Source organism: Calypte anna, chromosome 5A, assembly GCF_003957555.1.
Source record: "Calypte anna isolate BGI_N300 chromosome 5A, bCalAnn1_v1.p, whole genome shotgun sequence".
Classification (NCBI taxonomy): Eukaryota; Metazoa; Chordata; class Aves; order Apodiformes; family Trochilidae; genus Calypte; species Calypte anna.
Genome location: NC_044251.1, coordinates 21,951,643 through 21,969,878, shown reverse-complemented (window position 1 = coordinate 21,969,878; position 18,236 = coordinate 21,951,643). Strand labels below are relative to the sequence as shown.

Genomic DNA, 18,236 nt, shown 5'->3' with positions numbered 1-18,236 from the left:
AGAACAAAGTAGTGACCTCCTCTGTAAGTGGTAGCAGGGCTATAATTAAATACCATTGACAAATGAGGTCTGAAATCACAGCCAATTGTTCTCCCGAGAGGATTTGTTACTTAGTACTTTGGTTTAGCTATTTTTTGCCTCAGGCAAACTGGGAGTCACCCAGTGGCAATGGCAATGACAGGGAAAACACCCCAGAGCTCACTAATGGCTGTCATGCCATTCTAGTGGAGTTCCCAAGCGATTTTCATAGGCAGAGACTTGGTCTCACAGTCCAAATCTCAGCTTTAACCACCTGCATTTCAAAGAGCATTTTTCTTGCACAAAGAGGTATTTGTTATGCTCTTCTTTGGGAGTGCCCACTGCCCAGTCCTCAGGTCCAGCTACATGGAAAACTACATAGATTCAATCCAACACACTAAAAAGCAAAAGACCAAACTACTGAAAACCTCAGCCTGTCAAATCAGCAGCTCTGGTTCTTCTATAAATTCATACAGCTGTTTTCTTTTCACTGTCACACTGCTCAGGGATGGCACTGTTCAATCACACTGGCTCATGTGAGAAGTCAAATGCAGAATAACCTAAGTCCTGTCCACCCAAGATCATTCCTTGGTCCCTTCCTTTAGTGGAACTTTTGACAAACAGCAGTACCTACAGATCTGTCACTTCCAATGAACTTAAATGATAACAGTGCTTCAAGATACTCTTCCCTCCTGGGAGGTTTCAAAGAGCACCAATCTGACTTGTTGCCCTACCTGTGCTCCAGGCTGCACTCCTTGTTTGTCAGCTGGAAATCTGTTCTTCTCTCTGGTCCAGTCTAACCTGTACTTAGGTGTCATTTTGCTTCCATTTCTGAGCTCGACAGTTCCCACAGATGTAACACAGTGGGGTTGAGTCCATGGGTTTTCTCTAGATATTTTTAGACAGTTTGGGAACCCTTCCTTAAAACACTTCAACATTTTTGTGATACATTGCAGCTCATCAGCAGTAGACCTGTATTAGAGACAATAATCTTTACAATATTAAACAAAATAAGGAAATAATTTCTACAGATTGTATTATAAACAATGTTAGAATACAGAAATTCTTTCAAATAAAAATACACTGCTTTCTCTGCTGACTGTCATCAAAATCAAGATTTTTTTTTTCCTAAATATTTTTATTTGAACAAAACAACCACTTCTCACAAGGAAAACATTTCCAAGCTTTCTTACTCTGATGTCGTAGTTGGTCAAAATGATGCTTCACATCTTTCATTTGAACATGCCACAAAACAGGGCAGTCAAAAAACAGTCTGCCTTGCAGACATGCTGCCTACATCAGCCTACACCTTTCTCAGCCCTTGGGCTGCTTTGCAACCAGCTGACAGTTCGTGGACCTGTTCATGGACCAAAGGAGATCAAATGCTTTGCTCTGCAGTATGGGTTTACAAATGGCAGTGACACTGTCTGCAATGAAGGATTGTGGGAGAAACACACACACACACACACATACACCCAAAAGTCACATTGCTGTCTCTGGACAGCAATAACATGGCAGTTGTCTTGATTTCTATGGGGAAATAAAGAAGCTTTGCTATCCAACCAGTTCAAAGTGGGTCAGCAAAAGAACAAGAGGTAAAGTGAAATCAGAAATTGGCCCAGGACAGGTTGGCCCCTCTAGCATTTCATCAAATGGATTACCACCTTCTCCCACACCTGGGAGTGCTCAGTGCTGAGGTCGATGTGCAGAGGTTCATCTTCTCCTAGCAGTGCCAGAGTTTGCTGGGCAGACACACTCCTCCTCCACTTCTTTCCCTGTAGCTTTGTCGAGCCATTTCCAGCATCCTGAAGGTACCTGGGAGGATTATCTCTTTCCATTTTCCACCAAAACTTTACAAAAATTACCCTGTAGCAAATGACCTGCACACCTCCATCCTGGAATGAGGATCAAAGTGAGGCTGCAGCATGTGCTGTCTTGCTTGGGGCTATATTTACTGCTGATTGACCTCCATGACAGGATGCCTAGCTCAGCAGAAGCCTGGACAGTAATAATAAATGAACTCTTTTTCCTGTTGTGTTTTGGTGTGGTTTGTTTTGAGGTTTTTTTAGGACAAAACCAAAGGAAAATAAACCTTCCTTCCAAAATCAAATTATGGCCTGACCCTAAGTTGGAAATTGTAAATTTCTGGCTCTGATTACTTTCATAATTACTATTAATTACTTTTATTTAAATGTTTTTATTTAGTAATACCCAAAAATTCCTGTTTAGATACCAGTTGTGCACACTTTTGGGGTAGAGCACAAGCCAGTAGGCTGGTCTATGGGCTTACAGAGAAAGCTGGTATCCAAACTTCAAACAGATTTAATCCTCCAGTTCACTCAGCCCATTTAAATCTACTCTTTGCAATAGCCAAGAACTGTTCTCTTTTACCATCAGGCAGGTAAAATGAAAACAGAACAGCTGCTGTAAACATCTTATGTGAACTATGGCTTACTCTGTTCTAAAGCAACGTTTCATCCTGGTTTTATCCCCACCTCCTCCTTGCCAACAAATTGTTTTCACTCTTCACCAGTTCCACCTCACACCAAATGGTGATCTCCCTTGTAACCAACCACAATTTGCTTCATTTGAGCAGAGATGTCCAAACTTTGCCTAACTGAAGGCTATAACTTGTCTGCTGCCTGAGGTCTGCAGCTGATCTGCAATCAAGCAGAAAAGGATTGTAGCCTCATGGTCATCTATAATACAGAAGAGTGAAACAAGAACACAGCTGTCAGCATGTGTTGCAGCTGGACTGTTTGAATCAATGGCACACTCCATACAGGGGGCCTGTTATCTCCCTGTGGCTCCCCTGCATTAAAAGCAGGGGAGGGTACAAAGCAAGTGCAGCTAGGTTTGAAGCTGCAGGCAGTCCATGCTCAGTGAGGGAAAATAGGTCCTAGGCCATTCCTATGAAGGGCTATATAGTATCTACATTTAATTTCTGTGGCTCCTGCTCGGTTTTAATATTTATTATTAAGAATAACAAATGGTGCTTAAATGGCACTTTGAAGTTTCAAATCACTTTATAAACATTAATTAACATCTTAACACATCATCTTTCTCTGGTGCTCATCTGGCAGTGCATCAAAAATTACAACTGGCTGGATTTAGTATTTAAATACCAGCAAAGGAATTGGGAAGAATGAGCAAGAGAAAGAGATAGGGAAAACCAAATTGTGCAAAATGAAGTCACAAGCAGAGCTCTCACCATGTTTCTCCACAATGGCCAGAACTGTAGCATAAGAAGTGGCATAAAAAAAGCAGACTTGACCCTTTCATATTTACTCCATAGCCCTTGGAGACCATCAATTCTAGAGTTTTGCACTGGTGAGTGAAGATCCGGGCCCATCAAAGTGTGACCCAGAACTGCCTGCTGTCCAGAACAGCAGAGCACAAGAACAAGTGGAGGGTCCGCAGCTGTTTATTGCTGGTGAATTCAACAACGACAAATTTATATTCATCTATCAGAGAACATGCAAGTGGAAGCAAATATTATGGTCATGTTCATTTGTTTCTGATTACAAAATTTATGTAAATGTCTATGCAAATTAAGTGTATCCATCAGATTCATGGCAAAGTTCCAAATTAGCCCTTAGTCTTGCAAAGTATGGGGTGGCTGGCAGGGGGGGCTGCAAGTGAGGCTGGGCAGTCCCTTTAGATGCAGCCAAAGCTGGGCTGCTCCAAAGGGGCAGGTGGAGGATAAATCTGCAGTAACTTCTCACTTTAAAGGAAGCAGAGGGGCTATAGGAAAATCTGCTCCCGCTGCCGTTAAAAGTGTGATAATTACAGAGCTACGGGCTCCTCTGTTATTCAGCAGGCAGCATCCCCAGGAAATCTTGCTCTGTAATCAAGGGAAGAGGTGCAATCAGGCCCCTATTCAGGCTTCGTTTAGAAACAGCCCCTGCAGGCAACACAAAGGCGCTTTGTGAAGCTGGTGATCACTGCAACATCTTGGTTCTGCAACTACAAGCAGAGCTAACGTGATTTCTAAGCACATCATCTGTTCACCTTTCCTCCTGAAGTCCAGAAGGGGCCTAGGGAGACCTGGGCCAAAATACACTTGTATGTGTAATTTTGCACTGACGCTGTCCACATCAGTGAACTCACTCTTTACATTGCAATGTCAGAGGAAAAGAGAAATTCTTGCACCCTAAGAAAGAGGGTGTGATCCTGAATAAGCAGAACAGAACGTTCTCATCTGACCGCTACAGCAGCACAGTTTTCAAAATTTGCATGGGGCAGGTTTTGTTTGAGCTTTTTTTTTCAAGCTACATGAATGCATCTGTGCTGCTCAGATCCTACAGGAACCTCATTCTCTTGGCAGCAGCGTGATCCCACAAAGACTGATGAGGTTTATTAGAGGGGAAGGTGTCTCTAACTTCAGTTTTCATGTCTAATGCCACCATTGCCCAAAAACATACAAAGTAATTGCTACTCAAATCAGCCATCCTTGTACCCTACAGAGCTGTCAGAATCAGTGAACCAATTTACTCCAACAAAATTACTATCACATTTTATTCAATTCAGTCAAACCTTCCAAATTGTGCACACATTTGCACTTCCACTCTATACACTCAAACACAGAAATCATTCTTCTCATTGACCAGCAATGACCAGCTCAGCTACCCGTCTGGGAAAGTATCATGATTTACACAATCCTGGTAACTCTAGGTGCATGTGAACTGCCAAAAATGTTTATGCACATCAGGGGCATGTACTGGACAGCACTTAGCTTTGTCTCGGTATGGATTAATGGTTGTTCTCTGGTGAGGTTTAACTATAATTGGAATTGTACTTTGTGTCACAGTAAACCCTAGTACTGTAAATGGAGCTTCATTCCATCACAGTACAGGATCAGGAGGTTTCACTCTCTATTTATTTCTTATTTATCTGGCCACAGAATAAATGAGTTTGCTGTGGTTTTACCATTTTACCATCTGCAGACATAGGTATCAGTCAATAGCCAAGTAATGGCCTGGACATTGTCAAGACAAGTCATTATTAGAAAGGTACATATTGCATTTAGCTGTTCAAACAGAAGTTGTTATTGATTGGATCCCGTCAGTTCCCAGTAAAAGAGCCAACTCCGGTGATAAAATGAAAATACACAGACTACAGACTAGTAAATACTGTAATGGAGTTGAGGATCCCCCCCAAGAGGGAGTTGTTGATATCCAGTTGAAAGAGCATGTCTTTTTAAAAAATGACACTGGGAGTAAAATAATCACGTTACTTCTGCAAATATCTAGAAGCAGGATAAGGAAACAAAACAATATGGAACAGTTCTGACAATAATCATCTCAATCTCTCAGAGAAAAAACACAGACCCACAAGTTATTTAATAGCCCATTAAGCTACAGGTAAGAAGGACATGCATCCATTTGCTGATCCTAACATATCAGGCTGTTTATCAGTGAAGGTTCTGCCGCACTCACAGAATTGAAAGAAAGTATCTTTGGAGTTAGCTACATTTTCCAAAATCAGGTAAAACAGCTATACTGAACTGATTGTGTTTTGTTTCCATGCCACTTTTCTTTACCTGCTTGTTTCCACTTGCAAAACAGTTTTTCTTCTCTTTTGCCCTTCTTTTCATAGGCTGTGCAGGCACTGTTAACATTTTTGGGTGACATCATTTAACACACAGAAATCACCCCTTCTGCAGCATAACGAAGGCAGAACACAAGGTGGATTATAAAATTCTGACATAAATCAAATATAGACCATGAAGTAATATGAGAGAAAACTGAAGAACCAAATAAGGTAATGACTGTTTGTGGAAATCTTAGCATTGGAAAAGTTCTCTGAACAGCACCTTTGGTGTGAGTGAGCAGACGGCAGCTCACAGTGAGTTAAAAATGTTTACTAAAAAAGGTACATCATGACAAACTTCTTTGCTCACCCTTAATTAGAAGGTTGGGCTGGAAACTGATGAATCACTATAGGAAACAAACAGCAATGGTGACGCATGGCTTCAAAAGATAACAATAGCACTGCTTGATCCGAAATGTCTACAACAGAAATATCCCTGAATTTGTTTGAAGATGGTTTTGATATTGATCCACCCACCAAGGAAATGCAGGAATTCCACAACTCTCACGATTGCCCCACAGGTCCATGAAAGCCTCACTCACTGTCAGCATTTCTCAAGACATTCACTGAAAACTATACACTATCAATGTCTTAGGCAGGTTCTCATGGAGTCTAGATCTATTAGGTCAGCAGTTGAAAGAGGCTTATTTCTTTGTTTCAGGATGATCCACATTCCTAGGTGGCTCTTGCAATGTTTCATCACCCAAAACTAGCAATTACACATGAGGGGTGTTTGTTCTGTAAGTATATGAGGATTAGGCCCATCAGCCAAGCTACTGAAGTGCCTGGTCACTGATCCTGCAGGTTCTTCCGCTCCTCGTAACTCATGGTTTAAGGACAGAAAATAGTGGTTTGGACCTGATCAGTGTGGAGCAAGTAGCCAGGAAGAATCCAGGTACTGAACACTTCATAGGTTCACTTCTCCTATCTAATGATCACATGCTGTTACTGTAATATTTTTAAAATAAGCCAAATTTTCTGTTATTATTAATAGCGCCTCAAAATGAATGCACATATGGATGTCATGTTTATCTCCAAACCTTCCATTCCTATAAAAACATTTTCACTTCTTCGTTTAGACTGTAAGCATAGAGCTGTATTTACATAGTACTTCTGTAGGGTTTTTGCTTATATATCAACCAACAGCATAGGGACTTTATTTTCAGCACTTCTCACACTCTACGTATTAAATTCTGGTTAATCTATTTTCATTGCCAAAAGTAGTAAACAAACATTAGTTATTATATTATTGCAAGTATTTCTATTTTGACAAAATTTCAGGGTTTTTTTTTTCCTTGAGATGGGACACTGCTTGCCAAGGTTTCATCTTTGGCTTAAGCTCAAACTGCCATGTTTAAATGGCATTATCATTAAAAACACTGGGATTTCCAGTCAACTCTTGCATATACTGAGTTAATTTCAATCACACTGCTAAAGACCAAGGAAAAAACCCTGGAATACATTTCATCATGTGGTTTGCATGACTTAACACTTTTGGACTCAAATTTTAAAGAAGGGTATGAAACAATGTAGAAAACACTCAAAGCTCTCTTCCCTTTGGAATACTAAGTAAGATTGTTAAGCAGGCCCCAAAGCAATTTCATCAAGGATGCTAAAACAATCAAGGTGCCATTCAGTGATGAGTATGCAGCTGAGGGGGTACACAAGGCTTCCACAGACTAGAAACAGATAATATGACAGACAGCCTAACTTTTGCAGTGTCCTGTTGATCAGCTATGCTAGCCATCCAGCCATCCATATGTGGCTCCTGTTTACCCACACTTCATTCAGTTCTCAGGGATGCAGAGTAGTGGAATTCACCCAGATAGCTAATATAATTTCTTACTGATGCTTTTATGAACACTAACATAGGGTACTTCTATATTTACCAATTTATGTTCTCTACCCTTATCAATAAGTTGCTGACAAAATCTACAGATGCAGCTTCCTTTCAGAAAGGCACTTCTTGCAATTGCTCATGCCCTCCAGCTACTCCTATTTCATTAGTTCCAGGTGGAACTTCAATTCCTCAGGTAGCTACCAGCAGGGACAAGAGCTCAGTCATAGCCCCGCTAAGTGACAAATGAACAATCTGGATTTTGTAAAGATCAGCAGGAATCAATGAAATATTCTTACCTTCAGAACACAGTTTGCCAGCATATCCAGTGGCTGAGCAGTCGCAGTGTGGCTCACCATCCAGGAGGAAGCATGTGCCACCATTTTCACAGGGGTTTTCTGAGCATCGCCCTTCCATTTCCAGTCGCACCCCTTGACTGCCCAGGAGCTGCGGCTCAGAGTTGCCATATTTCAGATCCAGGATAAATCCTTGAAATGGAGGCTCACTCAGAACACCATCAAGAGTCAAGGCAGCAGGACGGATGTCCAGTGGGACTCCACCAACAAAAAGGTCACTGACAATGTTCATATACTGGCGTTGTGGACGCACCTCACCTGGCTTGGCTTCACCATCCAGTACCAGCACTGTCCGAAGGTGATTGCGGCTGACCATCAGGAAGTGCCAGTTGCTGTCGTTGACCTGCTTGTCTGTGATAACTGTAGTCTCTGCACAGTCCACGCTGAACTGGAGCTGGATGCGCCCATCAACAAGGGACAGACAGAGGAAGTCACAGACACCACCATCATCAAAGTAGAGGAGCAGCCCAGCAGAGACGTTGGTCTTGAATTGGAAGCTGAGTTCACTCCTACTGCTGGCATCCCAGCGGAGGTAGCGGGCCCACTGATTGGGAATTCCCATGAACTCCAGACCCAAACAGAGACCCAGCAATGAGCCCAGCAGCAAACTCACCTTCAAGGTGAAGTAAATGGAGTGCAGAGTGAAGCCCATTGTTTCAAGAATCTGTGCTTCCCAAGGAGAAAACCAAAAGCCACACTACTGGGAGGAGAACCCCGGCAGTCAACAACAAATGTTAAATCCAACTGGAAGAGGAGAAGAGCTCAGAGAGTGACAGAGAGCAAAGGAGAGTAAGTGAGAAGTGAGACAGCAAGTGCAAGTGATCAAGAGGGAATGTCTCCTCACCAAGAAAAGATCTCAATTATCCTTTAGGATACAGAGGTTTCTAACTCAGAAGTACAGGGTAGTTGAAGTGACTTCTCCAGCCAGTGTACTTTTGTCAAGGGCAAAATTACCCAGAGTGATTTGTTTTGGTAGAACACAAAAAGGTGACACTTGTTCCAGGAAAAAGGAAACACAGACCTGAAGCACAAGCCTCAGATTCTGGTTTCCTAGAAGTGGTAACAATATTGACAGAGGTGGCAGTCAGATGAAGGAGAGGCTGAATTCATAAAGCATGTGATCCTCAAGAGGACAAAAATAAAGTCAATCTTCATGATGCACTGGTGGCTACCCAGCCCATAATTCACTGGTTGGCACTCTCAGAGCTTACAGGACCTGGGAGTCAAAAGAAGAAAATAAAGGAAAAGGTTAGTCCTGCTACTCACCATATCTTTACCATGAGGCTTATTAACATCTTGTCCAGTAACTCATTTACATTTCTTGATACTCTAGCCACTTCTTGATGCCTGTAGTTCACTATACAGTCCTCTGTGCAGCAAAGGGCACCTAGTCCTCAAAAAAATGAAGGATTCACCATGTGATCTGCACACACCACAGCACTGAGCAATGTAAAAATACACCAAATTACTTAACTCCTTTGATAGATGCAATCTCATTGACTTTGCTGAAAGAAGCTTAAGCTTTCCCAGCAACAATTTTCTCTCAAAGAAAAGGCATGGGGCAAAGACCAGAGCTTCCTAGACTACTGAAGTTGATACAGGACAAGAGAAGACACTATCTAAACTTCCCATTCCACCACTTTCATTATGCTTCCTAGCACACCAAGCAAGCATTAGAGAAGGCAGCCATGCTGTCACCTGGCATGCAATAGTTGTTTTTACTTTACACATCAGAGATTTTACACTTCAGAGACTCTAACAGAGATCTCTGCAACCTGGAAATATGTCCTGTGCAAATTATATATGGCAACCTGCAGCTTGTATGATAGGATTCTTGTAGCTTAAGTGGTAAGAATAGTCTAAGCACTTCATCACTAACCCTGGTCTAGATGTTTGGCAAAAAGGCTAAATTCAGCCCTAGCTAACACCAAGTAAGTCACACTGCCTTCAGTAAGCAGGAGTCACACCTGTTAACACTGGGATTTAATTCACTTCTACCTATTCCTATGTGGGTGGTGGATGCGTGGTGCCTGTGGTAGGAGGATATTTTAACATGACAAGTAGAGAGCAAAAAGGCAGACTCATTCTTTGAAAATTTTGCTTAAAAAGAAAGTAAGACTTCTATTACCACAGTTGCTTATTCACAGAGATAAGTTTGGCCTGAGAACAACTGAGTTCTGAGAATGGGTAACATTAGCACAGATACAAAGCAGGAAAGGAGGTGATGCGAATACAGGCCTTCACTCTCCCAAAAGCCAACATGAACACAGATTTCACAAGCTGGGTCACAAATATTGTGAGACAGCAATTGCTTGGGAAAAGTGTTTTGTGTTTCAGACAATGAGAGTTCCTGGGGCTGCTGTTGCTCCCAGCAGATAGCTTTCAACCCCAGCATCCACCTTGATCTAAAGGAGGTGGTGCACAGACACTCCAGAAATGAGCAGTGATGAAAAGTTTCTCTTTGGCAAGGGCAGAGGTTGAGCCAAAGAAGAATCATGGTGGGCAGAGCTTACATAATCACAAGGACCTGCAGAAGCCATAAGTCTCCAGAGCTGTCAGCTTGGCAGATTTAGCTAGCATGAAAAACATGTCACTCAGAAAACAAGGCATCAATTAAAGGAAAATCTGAGAGTTGGAAAGAAATCTGAGCTTTCAGTGCCCAGTGGAAACCATGCCTGTTCCCTGCAGCTGCCTGAGTGGAGCTTGTTAGCTAAACTGCTATAAACACAGATAAAATCAAGTCAAAACCAAAGGGAAGATAATTCCTTTTAATTGTTAACAGCTTGGCTCAGGAGAATGAAAGGAGGAAAAAGGTGTTAGGAGACATGTAAAATGAAAAAAACCCCACAGATCCAAGTGCTCAAATCATCTGTTTTCCCAATAATCATGAAGTTGGCTCGGTTCATGGGGTTTTTTGGGGATTTTGAAAACCAGCTGGAAAAAAAAAATGTGGCTCTTGTCCATTTACCTCTCTCTTCTGTGCTCCCTAGTGGCTCCACTAAAATAGCCTATGATTTATGGAGAAGGAGAACAGAGTGAGAGGGAAGTAAAAGAGAAAGTGATGACCCAAGCCTGGAATTATTGATGAGATGGGAATAGGAATATAATAATGTGTGTACATTACCCAGCAATGTGCTCCCAGCAGTTCACAGTTCCCTGGAACATTTACCACCACCACAGCAAAATTCACTGCTCCATCAGACAGCTCTGTGCTCATCCTGAGCTGGGGAGGAAGGCAAGCCCAGTGTGGCACTAACCACCTATGGAGACCCAATCTAGAGGGGCTCTCGTTGCAGGTTTTGATTCTTCTGGCTAGGGTGGGTTACACTATCTGCATCAGAAATAGCCCTCAGCTTTACTACTCCTCTCCCCATTTTAGAAAACTAACTCTTTGAGATCCAGTGAAAGATATTGTAAACCACATCAACAAGTGTGAGCACTCTATAGAACAGCACAGATGAGATGTGTATGCCCCTGTACAGCCCAAATGCCTCTCCAAAAAGCCTGCTAATTTCTCCCAACCCCAGGCTGCTAAAACCTTTTTTTAGAAATCCCAGTCTCCATGGGTGGCTTCAATCTTTGGGGATATTTCAAAGTCATAGAAAAGGCTACCTTTGCGGTACAGATTTCTGTAACATCAATACATGTTCATTAAGAGAGGACAAAGGCCACAGTTAACAAGAAAAAAACAGACAGAAATCACAGACACAGAATAGTAGGGGTTGGAAGGGACCTCTGGAGATCACCTAGGCCAGCCCCCCTGCTAAACCAGGTTCACTTAGAGCAGGTCACCTAGAGCAGGATCATGTCCAGGTGGGTTCTGAGTATCTCCACAGAAGGAAAACCTTTCTGAGCAACCTGGCTAAGCAGTTAAACAGAAATAGCACTGCTGACTGAGGGAAGCCAGGGCAATCCCTCCCCTATCTGTTTTGTCTGAGACAAGCCAAGGTAATTCCTTTCTAGATGTTTTGAAATAAGACAGTGCCAATTCTCCTAAAAATGGGGAAGAAGACACAAAAAGCATGAAATATAGGTGTCACTTCTGGGTGCTTCATTGCCTTTCAGACACAGAAGCTCAGGTTTTTGAGAAGGCTGCTTGCACCCAGCCACTAGCAGGCTGAGGCCATCTGAGGCTTCTCCAGAGCTCTGTCAGCACTCGTCAGTCCTGATGCATGGCATTTCCTGCTATTTCAGTTTTATGCCTCACATGGTTCAGGCTGTGAGAGCACACCTCACCACACATTAGCAGGGTCTTCCAAAAAAGCCTAGAAGACTCAGTGTCCTTTTTAGCGGTGTCCAGGAACTCAATTCCAACCTTGAGAGTAAATCCTGACACAACAAATCTGTGCCTCACACATTCCCCACAGTGATCCTCCAAGACACACTGAGAATGAATAATTTTTTGCTCTTACTGTTTTATTTTTAGCATAAGTACTACCCAAGCAGCTTCATGCAGCACATTGCTACCATAGCAATGTATTACAGTTTGGGACAGTAACTACAGAATTCCATAGTATTTTCTTATATGTTTTAACTCTGAGAAATCTCAAACTTTGACACTGCATGATCACATCTGACAAAAGACTTCATGGGGGACACCACGTATTCCATTCATGAACTAAAAACACGCCTGTATCAATTCCACCTGTTGCTCACATGGAAAATAACAAGAAATATTTTTATGGGGGGTTTTTTTGGCTTACTGTAATTTAGCAGCATGAAACAAGACAGTCAGCCTGATGTGATCTGCTCTTCAACAAACCACCAGGTGAGGTCTTTGCAGAGCTTTTTAAATACTTGCTACCCTGGAGATATGGGATAGCTAGCAAGTTATCTCCACTGCACCTCCAGCAACATATACCACCCTCCCAGCCAGCTGCAGAGCTGAGAAAGTGAGGAAACTGCACGCTGAATAGACAGTTCAGCATCTTGCACAACAAACAAAAAACCAAACAAAACCTGCTGTAGAAAACACACCCACTTACACTATTGAAACATCCCAAGACTGATGGAGCTGCACAACCTCCCAAGGTGGGTAAGGGAGGCAGTCCTGCCACGGTGCTGTAGGCAAGTGCTACCTAAGCACCACATACCTTTCCAAACTTTAGAGAAGCAGACTAATGCCAGGTCAGAGCTATACGCTCAGCAGCCCATGGAGAAGGGTCTTGCCCTTGCTTTGGAGTGGCTCTCAACCGCTTATCAGCTGTATGTGGAGAGTGAATGACATTATCTAATTACCAACATATTTCCATAATTACCAACTGGCACACGCTGTATGTAGGGTTAATATCTTTGCAAACATCTCACAACACACCTGCTTAGGAAAGAGGATGAGAAACTGGCCACAGTGCTGCTCCACAGCTTATTTACCCAGCTACACAGAAAGGTTGCAGGAGATATCACTTCCTACCTTCCCTCCTCTACTACCTCCCTCTCTCACTATTTGCTTGGGGATGGAGTTTTTTGTATTTGAAAGTGTAATTTTCAGCTATTCCTAGTGCAGAAAAACCAGAGGGAGATGAAGCCAAGGACAGGCTGTGTTCCCTCACAAAACCCTGACTGTGCAAGCCTATGGAAGTCCTGCTACTCCACTTAAGGATGCAAGACAAAACCTCACTGACACACTGATGAGAAGGGTTTACACTCCCCCCTTCTGCCTCCTCCTTCCACAACCAGAACTATTAATTACACCATACTTTGTGTGGGGAGAAAAGCATACACTTGTCATTGTCCTGGTTTGGGCCAGGATAAAGGTGATTTTCTGTCTTGTACTTTTGCTTTTAGCTAAGTCTCTTGTAAGTAGTTGCACTTGCTGAAATTAACAGCAAGTTTCTCAGACAGTGTGTGCTTCTAGGATTGATAACACTTGATGTTTATAGTTACTGCTAGAGACTGGTATACAGAGCCAAGGACACTGCTCAGCTCTGAGGAAAACATTTTACTGTCCAGGAGGATAAAGAGGTCCCACCTGAGCCCTCCTTTGGGGAGGAACAGACAAGATAGATGCCAGAATTGACCAAACAGAGTATTCCATTCCATATACATCACACTCAGTATAAATTTGAGGCATCACGAGGGCCAAGCCAGATTTCCTGACTTCTGGATTTCCAGACTTTTGAATTTCCTGATTTCCCTTCTTCCCTTCCTTCACCCGGCATCCTGGAAGGATCCCGTCCATTCGCCTGCCTGTGATCCTGATCCGTGCCAGCCCATATCTGTGTGTTCCTCCCTCCGGTTCCTGACTGCTGCTGACTCCAGGAGTCCAGCCTGGACTTTCCCAGGGCTGCCCTGCAGCCTCGGTGGTGACGTGAGAGTTATTGGGGGAGAGGGGGGAGGAATGTGGTTTCCATTTTCCTGTATATTTGTATATATTTAGTAATTTTACCTATTTATCATTACTGTTCATTAAAGTTGTGTAGTTTAGTTTCCAACCCATAAGTCTCTCTCCCTTATTCTCTCTCCTTTCTTTATCAAGGAGGAGAGAGACATTAATAGAGAGCGTCTGTTATTCGGTTTAATTGCCAGGCCAGTGTTAAACCGTGACAGTCATCTATAATCCATGTATTTATACCCCATGTGAACTCAACATCGTCCTCACCTTCACTGGGAAAAAAGCAAAATCCAATGTTAAAGTTTTATTCCCCAGGTCTCAGTGAAGCAGAGGAGTTTCAGGAAGAAGTAAACAGGACCCCAATCTGACTCTGCATCCATGTGTATTCCTGCAGTCAGCTCCAAGCACAGCAATCAGATCATTACAGCTCCATGACATATGCTGCTTGAAGTGATCCAGTGACATTAGCAATCAATAACCAATATTAAAAGCCATGATTGCCAGTGGCAGAAAACTGGGGGAATAATAGTATTTATTCTGTCTTCACACATCTAGTTCTCTAGTAAGCAACAGGCTCATGCTTCGAGTGTAGATCTCCACAAAGACTCCTACCTCTTAATCAGAAATCTTTCTGCCTGGTCTATCCCCAGTTGAATCGTGGCCAAAAACGAGGAGGGAAAATATTAAAAGAAAAAACACCTTCCAATAAAAAATGCAGATGTGAACCCTTGAGTTGCTACTGTTGCTGGGAAAAAAAGAAAAAGATAAAAAAGAAAAAAAAAACCAAACCACAAAAATCCTCCCATCACACAGCCTCCTAAGCAATGATGCATTGTGAGATGTTACCAGAGAACTGAGAGAAGACATAGAGACTTTGAAATTCAAGAGATTAAAGAAAACTACATGGATTATTTATTTTTTTATTCTTCTAGCAGTATTTGCATCTCGGCTATGAATGTGGACACTGACATCATCACGTTACTGGGATAGAGAGGATAATGAGGTGGTGCCAGGTGCCAATGGACCTGAGTTGAAAGAACAAGGCTGAAGATAGAAGCAGACACCTATTCTATGATTCTATGATGCTGTTATCTGAAGAGAGTTTGGTGGCACTACACTGCTTGCAGCTGTCAGGGGTAAGGCAAGATGGAATCTCCTTAGGGATGAGGCTGTAAGTGCAATTAGAAATAGGGGCTTTGCTTGCAAGAAGTTGAACACACTAAGATTTTGCTAAAGTTGGCATACATAAAGTTGCGATACATAATAGTATGTGACTGGATGCAGAGAGAGAAACAGAAGAGGAAACAGAGATTTAGGGCTTTATCTTAAATGTAGAAATACACATGAGCATGAAGGCCAGCATCTTAAAATTGGGAATTGAGTATGACATAGAGCACTTGGTGACCTCTTTTGGATGGTTTCCAAGGAAATACTATTCATGCTAGTCTCACATTACTGTGAAAACAGCATGTGCCTTTGCCCCATCCCAAGCCCAAGAAGTATTCTCCTATGTTCTTTGGTTCTTCCTATCACTGATACACCTTGCAGGCTTAGCCTTTCCCTTCTTGAAAGCAGATAGAAAGTTGACTCAGTTCTCCTTGTCTGAATTACCACAGAGCTCCCAAGGAGACAGTGGCAAAAATAAAGCAAAAAAGCAAGAAAACAAGGTCTAGGGTTGTAATCCAAGAGTGTCCTTGAATCTGACTGGTTAAACCCATTGCCCTTTTTCTCCCTGTCCTCAGTTCTCATCTGAGGAGGGCAAGCATTACTATTTATTACAAGTCCACTCTTGGAGCTCAAGTCCAAAAACACTGTAATACCCAAACTAGATACCTGTGCATGGACAAGCTGAATTCACACACACAAGACACAGCTGAAATGCCATAGCAGCCTCAGTAAGTGATATGAGCAAGATGATAAGATGCTCAGTTCAACAGCATGCAAGGCACAATGGCAGCTCAGCCTCACACTTCAGAGCTATTAGGCTGGGGAGCCATCTGAATACTGGAAGAGTTAATATTTTATCATAATTACCCTTCAAGATTCTCACCTCCTGAGCCTATTTAAACGAACTTAATTCAGAACTAAAGTTCTACAAAATCTATGCTGGAAGAAGAAGAGTTAAAAAAGTCACAAGGAATAGTGTGACTCCCTTAAACACACCCTACCAGAGGAGGCCATGTAGTCCACTACAGTGACCTTTAACTAGCCTACCGAGTCCAATCTCAGCATGAATGCAATTTACAGACCATTTCAGCTTTGCAGCTTTCTTAACACAAAGAAGAAAAATCAAAACCCAAGCACAATAGAAAAGAAAGAAAGAGAGAGAAAATAACCCTGCAGAGCAATCATGTCTGGGGCTGCTCTGATGGCTTTCTGTTCCCTTCCAGGACACAGAAATGACTCCCAGTGTGTTAATTACTCCCATTACCACAAACTCTCCACTAACAAGGACTGGCTAAAAGGAAGCATTTGCAGCAGCTGAGCAGTTATTGCTCTGTACTGCCATGCAGGAGCAACCAGACCTCCCCATCTCTGAGCTAGTACTAACAAGGAGAGCGATTTCTGCAAAACTCAACAGCTTTTATTGTAATTCCCATGGCTGTACTGGAAACACTGGCCTTCCCTCAATTCTACCATTATTAAAAGAGAATGAAGAGTACCTGCTTTTCTGAAGACTTTGATGTTCAACAGTTGGGAAGCTCTGAAACATCATTTATTTTACTCCTTCTGTAGTCAGTTTGCCACCAAGAAGCCTGAACAGGTCTGTAGTGTTGTTTATTCTACCAGATAGCAGTGTATTGAATGCAAAGCCAGGAGCTGCACACATCACAGCAGGGAATGTCAGGGAAATCTGTTAATTCGCAGTGCCAGCATTACTGATAAATAGCAAAATTTCTTCCAGATCTTGGATCTGATGAACACACTACATTTCCATTTTCTTTTAATAAAATTCAAGACTTAAAAATGTGCTCATCATTACTGACAACTGACATCAAGTTTGAGCATGACATAAATGCCTTAAAATGGGGCTGCTTCCAGGAAGATATTCGTGAGACTAACAATCTAGAATGGGTTAACTTTTCCATGAAAACTTATTTGACACTGCAGAGACAGGTTAGTATTAGCCACTCCTCAAAGAAGAGACGCAGTTGGAGTGTGGGTGACACTCAGCTGAAGCAAAAAGAGGAAAAAAGTCAGTGTTGCATTGTTTTATTAGCTACTTAGTGTTAGGAAAAGGTAAAGAACATAAAAAGCAACAACAGAATAAAACTAATGGCTGTCACAGCAACCAATAACACCTTGCTCTTACTAGCTAGCTGTCTATCCATCTGCTTCTTCTTTTCATATGCATTTTTTTAAGGCCTTCATGAGCAAGAACAGTTTCTTTTCTGTTTGACAGAATCTAGCACAGTCAGGAACAGAGCTCCCTGGCACTGCTCACATACACATTGAGAACTGTGGTTTTCTGTACTTGATTTAGCTCTAAAATGCCTCTCCATTCCACCTAGTTAGTGGTAGTTCTCTTTAAAAAATAAATAAAGACAGAAAGTATGACAGAAATCTAGAAACTATCAGAAAGACTAGAAAAGGAACAAAGGCTAAACTCATTCTTTCTTTTACAGATTAGTCAATTCACACCCTATTCAACTCAGTTTTACATACCCAAACTTCTTTTCCAGTAAGTCAGAGAAGTTTTCATGTTTTTAAATGTCATGATAGTATATAACAGAGAGGAGACAGATGCAATCAGCTTGGTTATTTTGTTAAAAACATAATATGCATAAAGGGAGACACACTGCATCTGGCCAGACTTCTCTTTCTTTACTATGGCCAGTAATTCACTTTGGTCATTCCCTATAGCCTGCTAGCTCTTGGGAAAAAAGGCAGCATCTATCTTGAAAGGAAATAAAAGGCCCACGGACATATGGAAATTTACAGTGGGTTTCCCCATTATGTAACACGTATCACACTTATTTTTTGTTGTAACTTCATAATCTCATTCAAAAAATTCCTTACAAAGCAAATGCTAACACCCACACCTAGCAAGCAGGTGTGATAAGCTGTCCACAGAGCAGGGAATGCCCAGCTCAGTTCCTAA

The 18,236-nt window shown here is 42.2% G+C and overlaps 1 protein-coding gene across 4 annotated transcripts in view; it reads right to left on the bottom strand.

Annotated features, from left to right (window-relative positions):
• NRXN3 (neurexin 3) overlaps nt 1-8,455 on the bottom strand; it is an 897,015-nt gene extending 888,560 nt beyond the window's left edge. For all 4 annotated transcript variants that reach the window (XM_030451649.1, XM_030451652.1, XM_030451650.1 and 1 more), the window contains exon 1: nt 7,747-8,455. In XM_030451649.1, coding sequence (XP_030307509.1) covers nt 7,747-8,455 — 709 coding nt within the window. The remainder of the gene's footprint in view (nt 1-7,746) is intronic.
• Nucleotides 8,456-18,236: the final 9,781 nt, after the last annotated feature.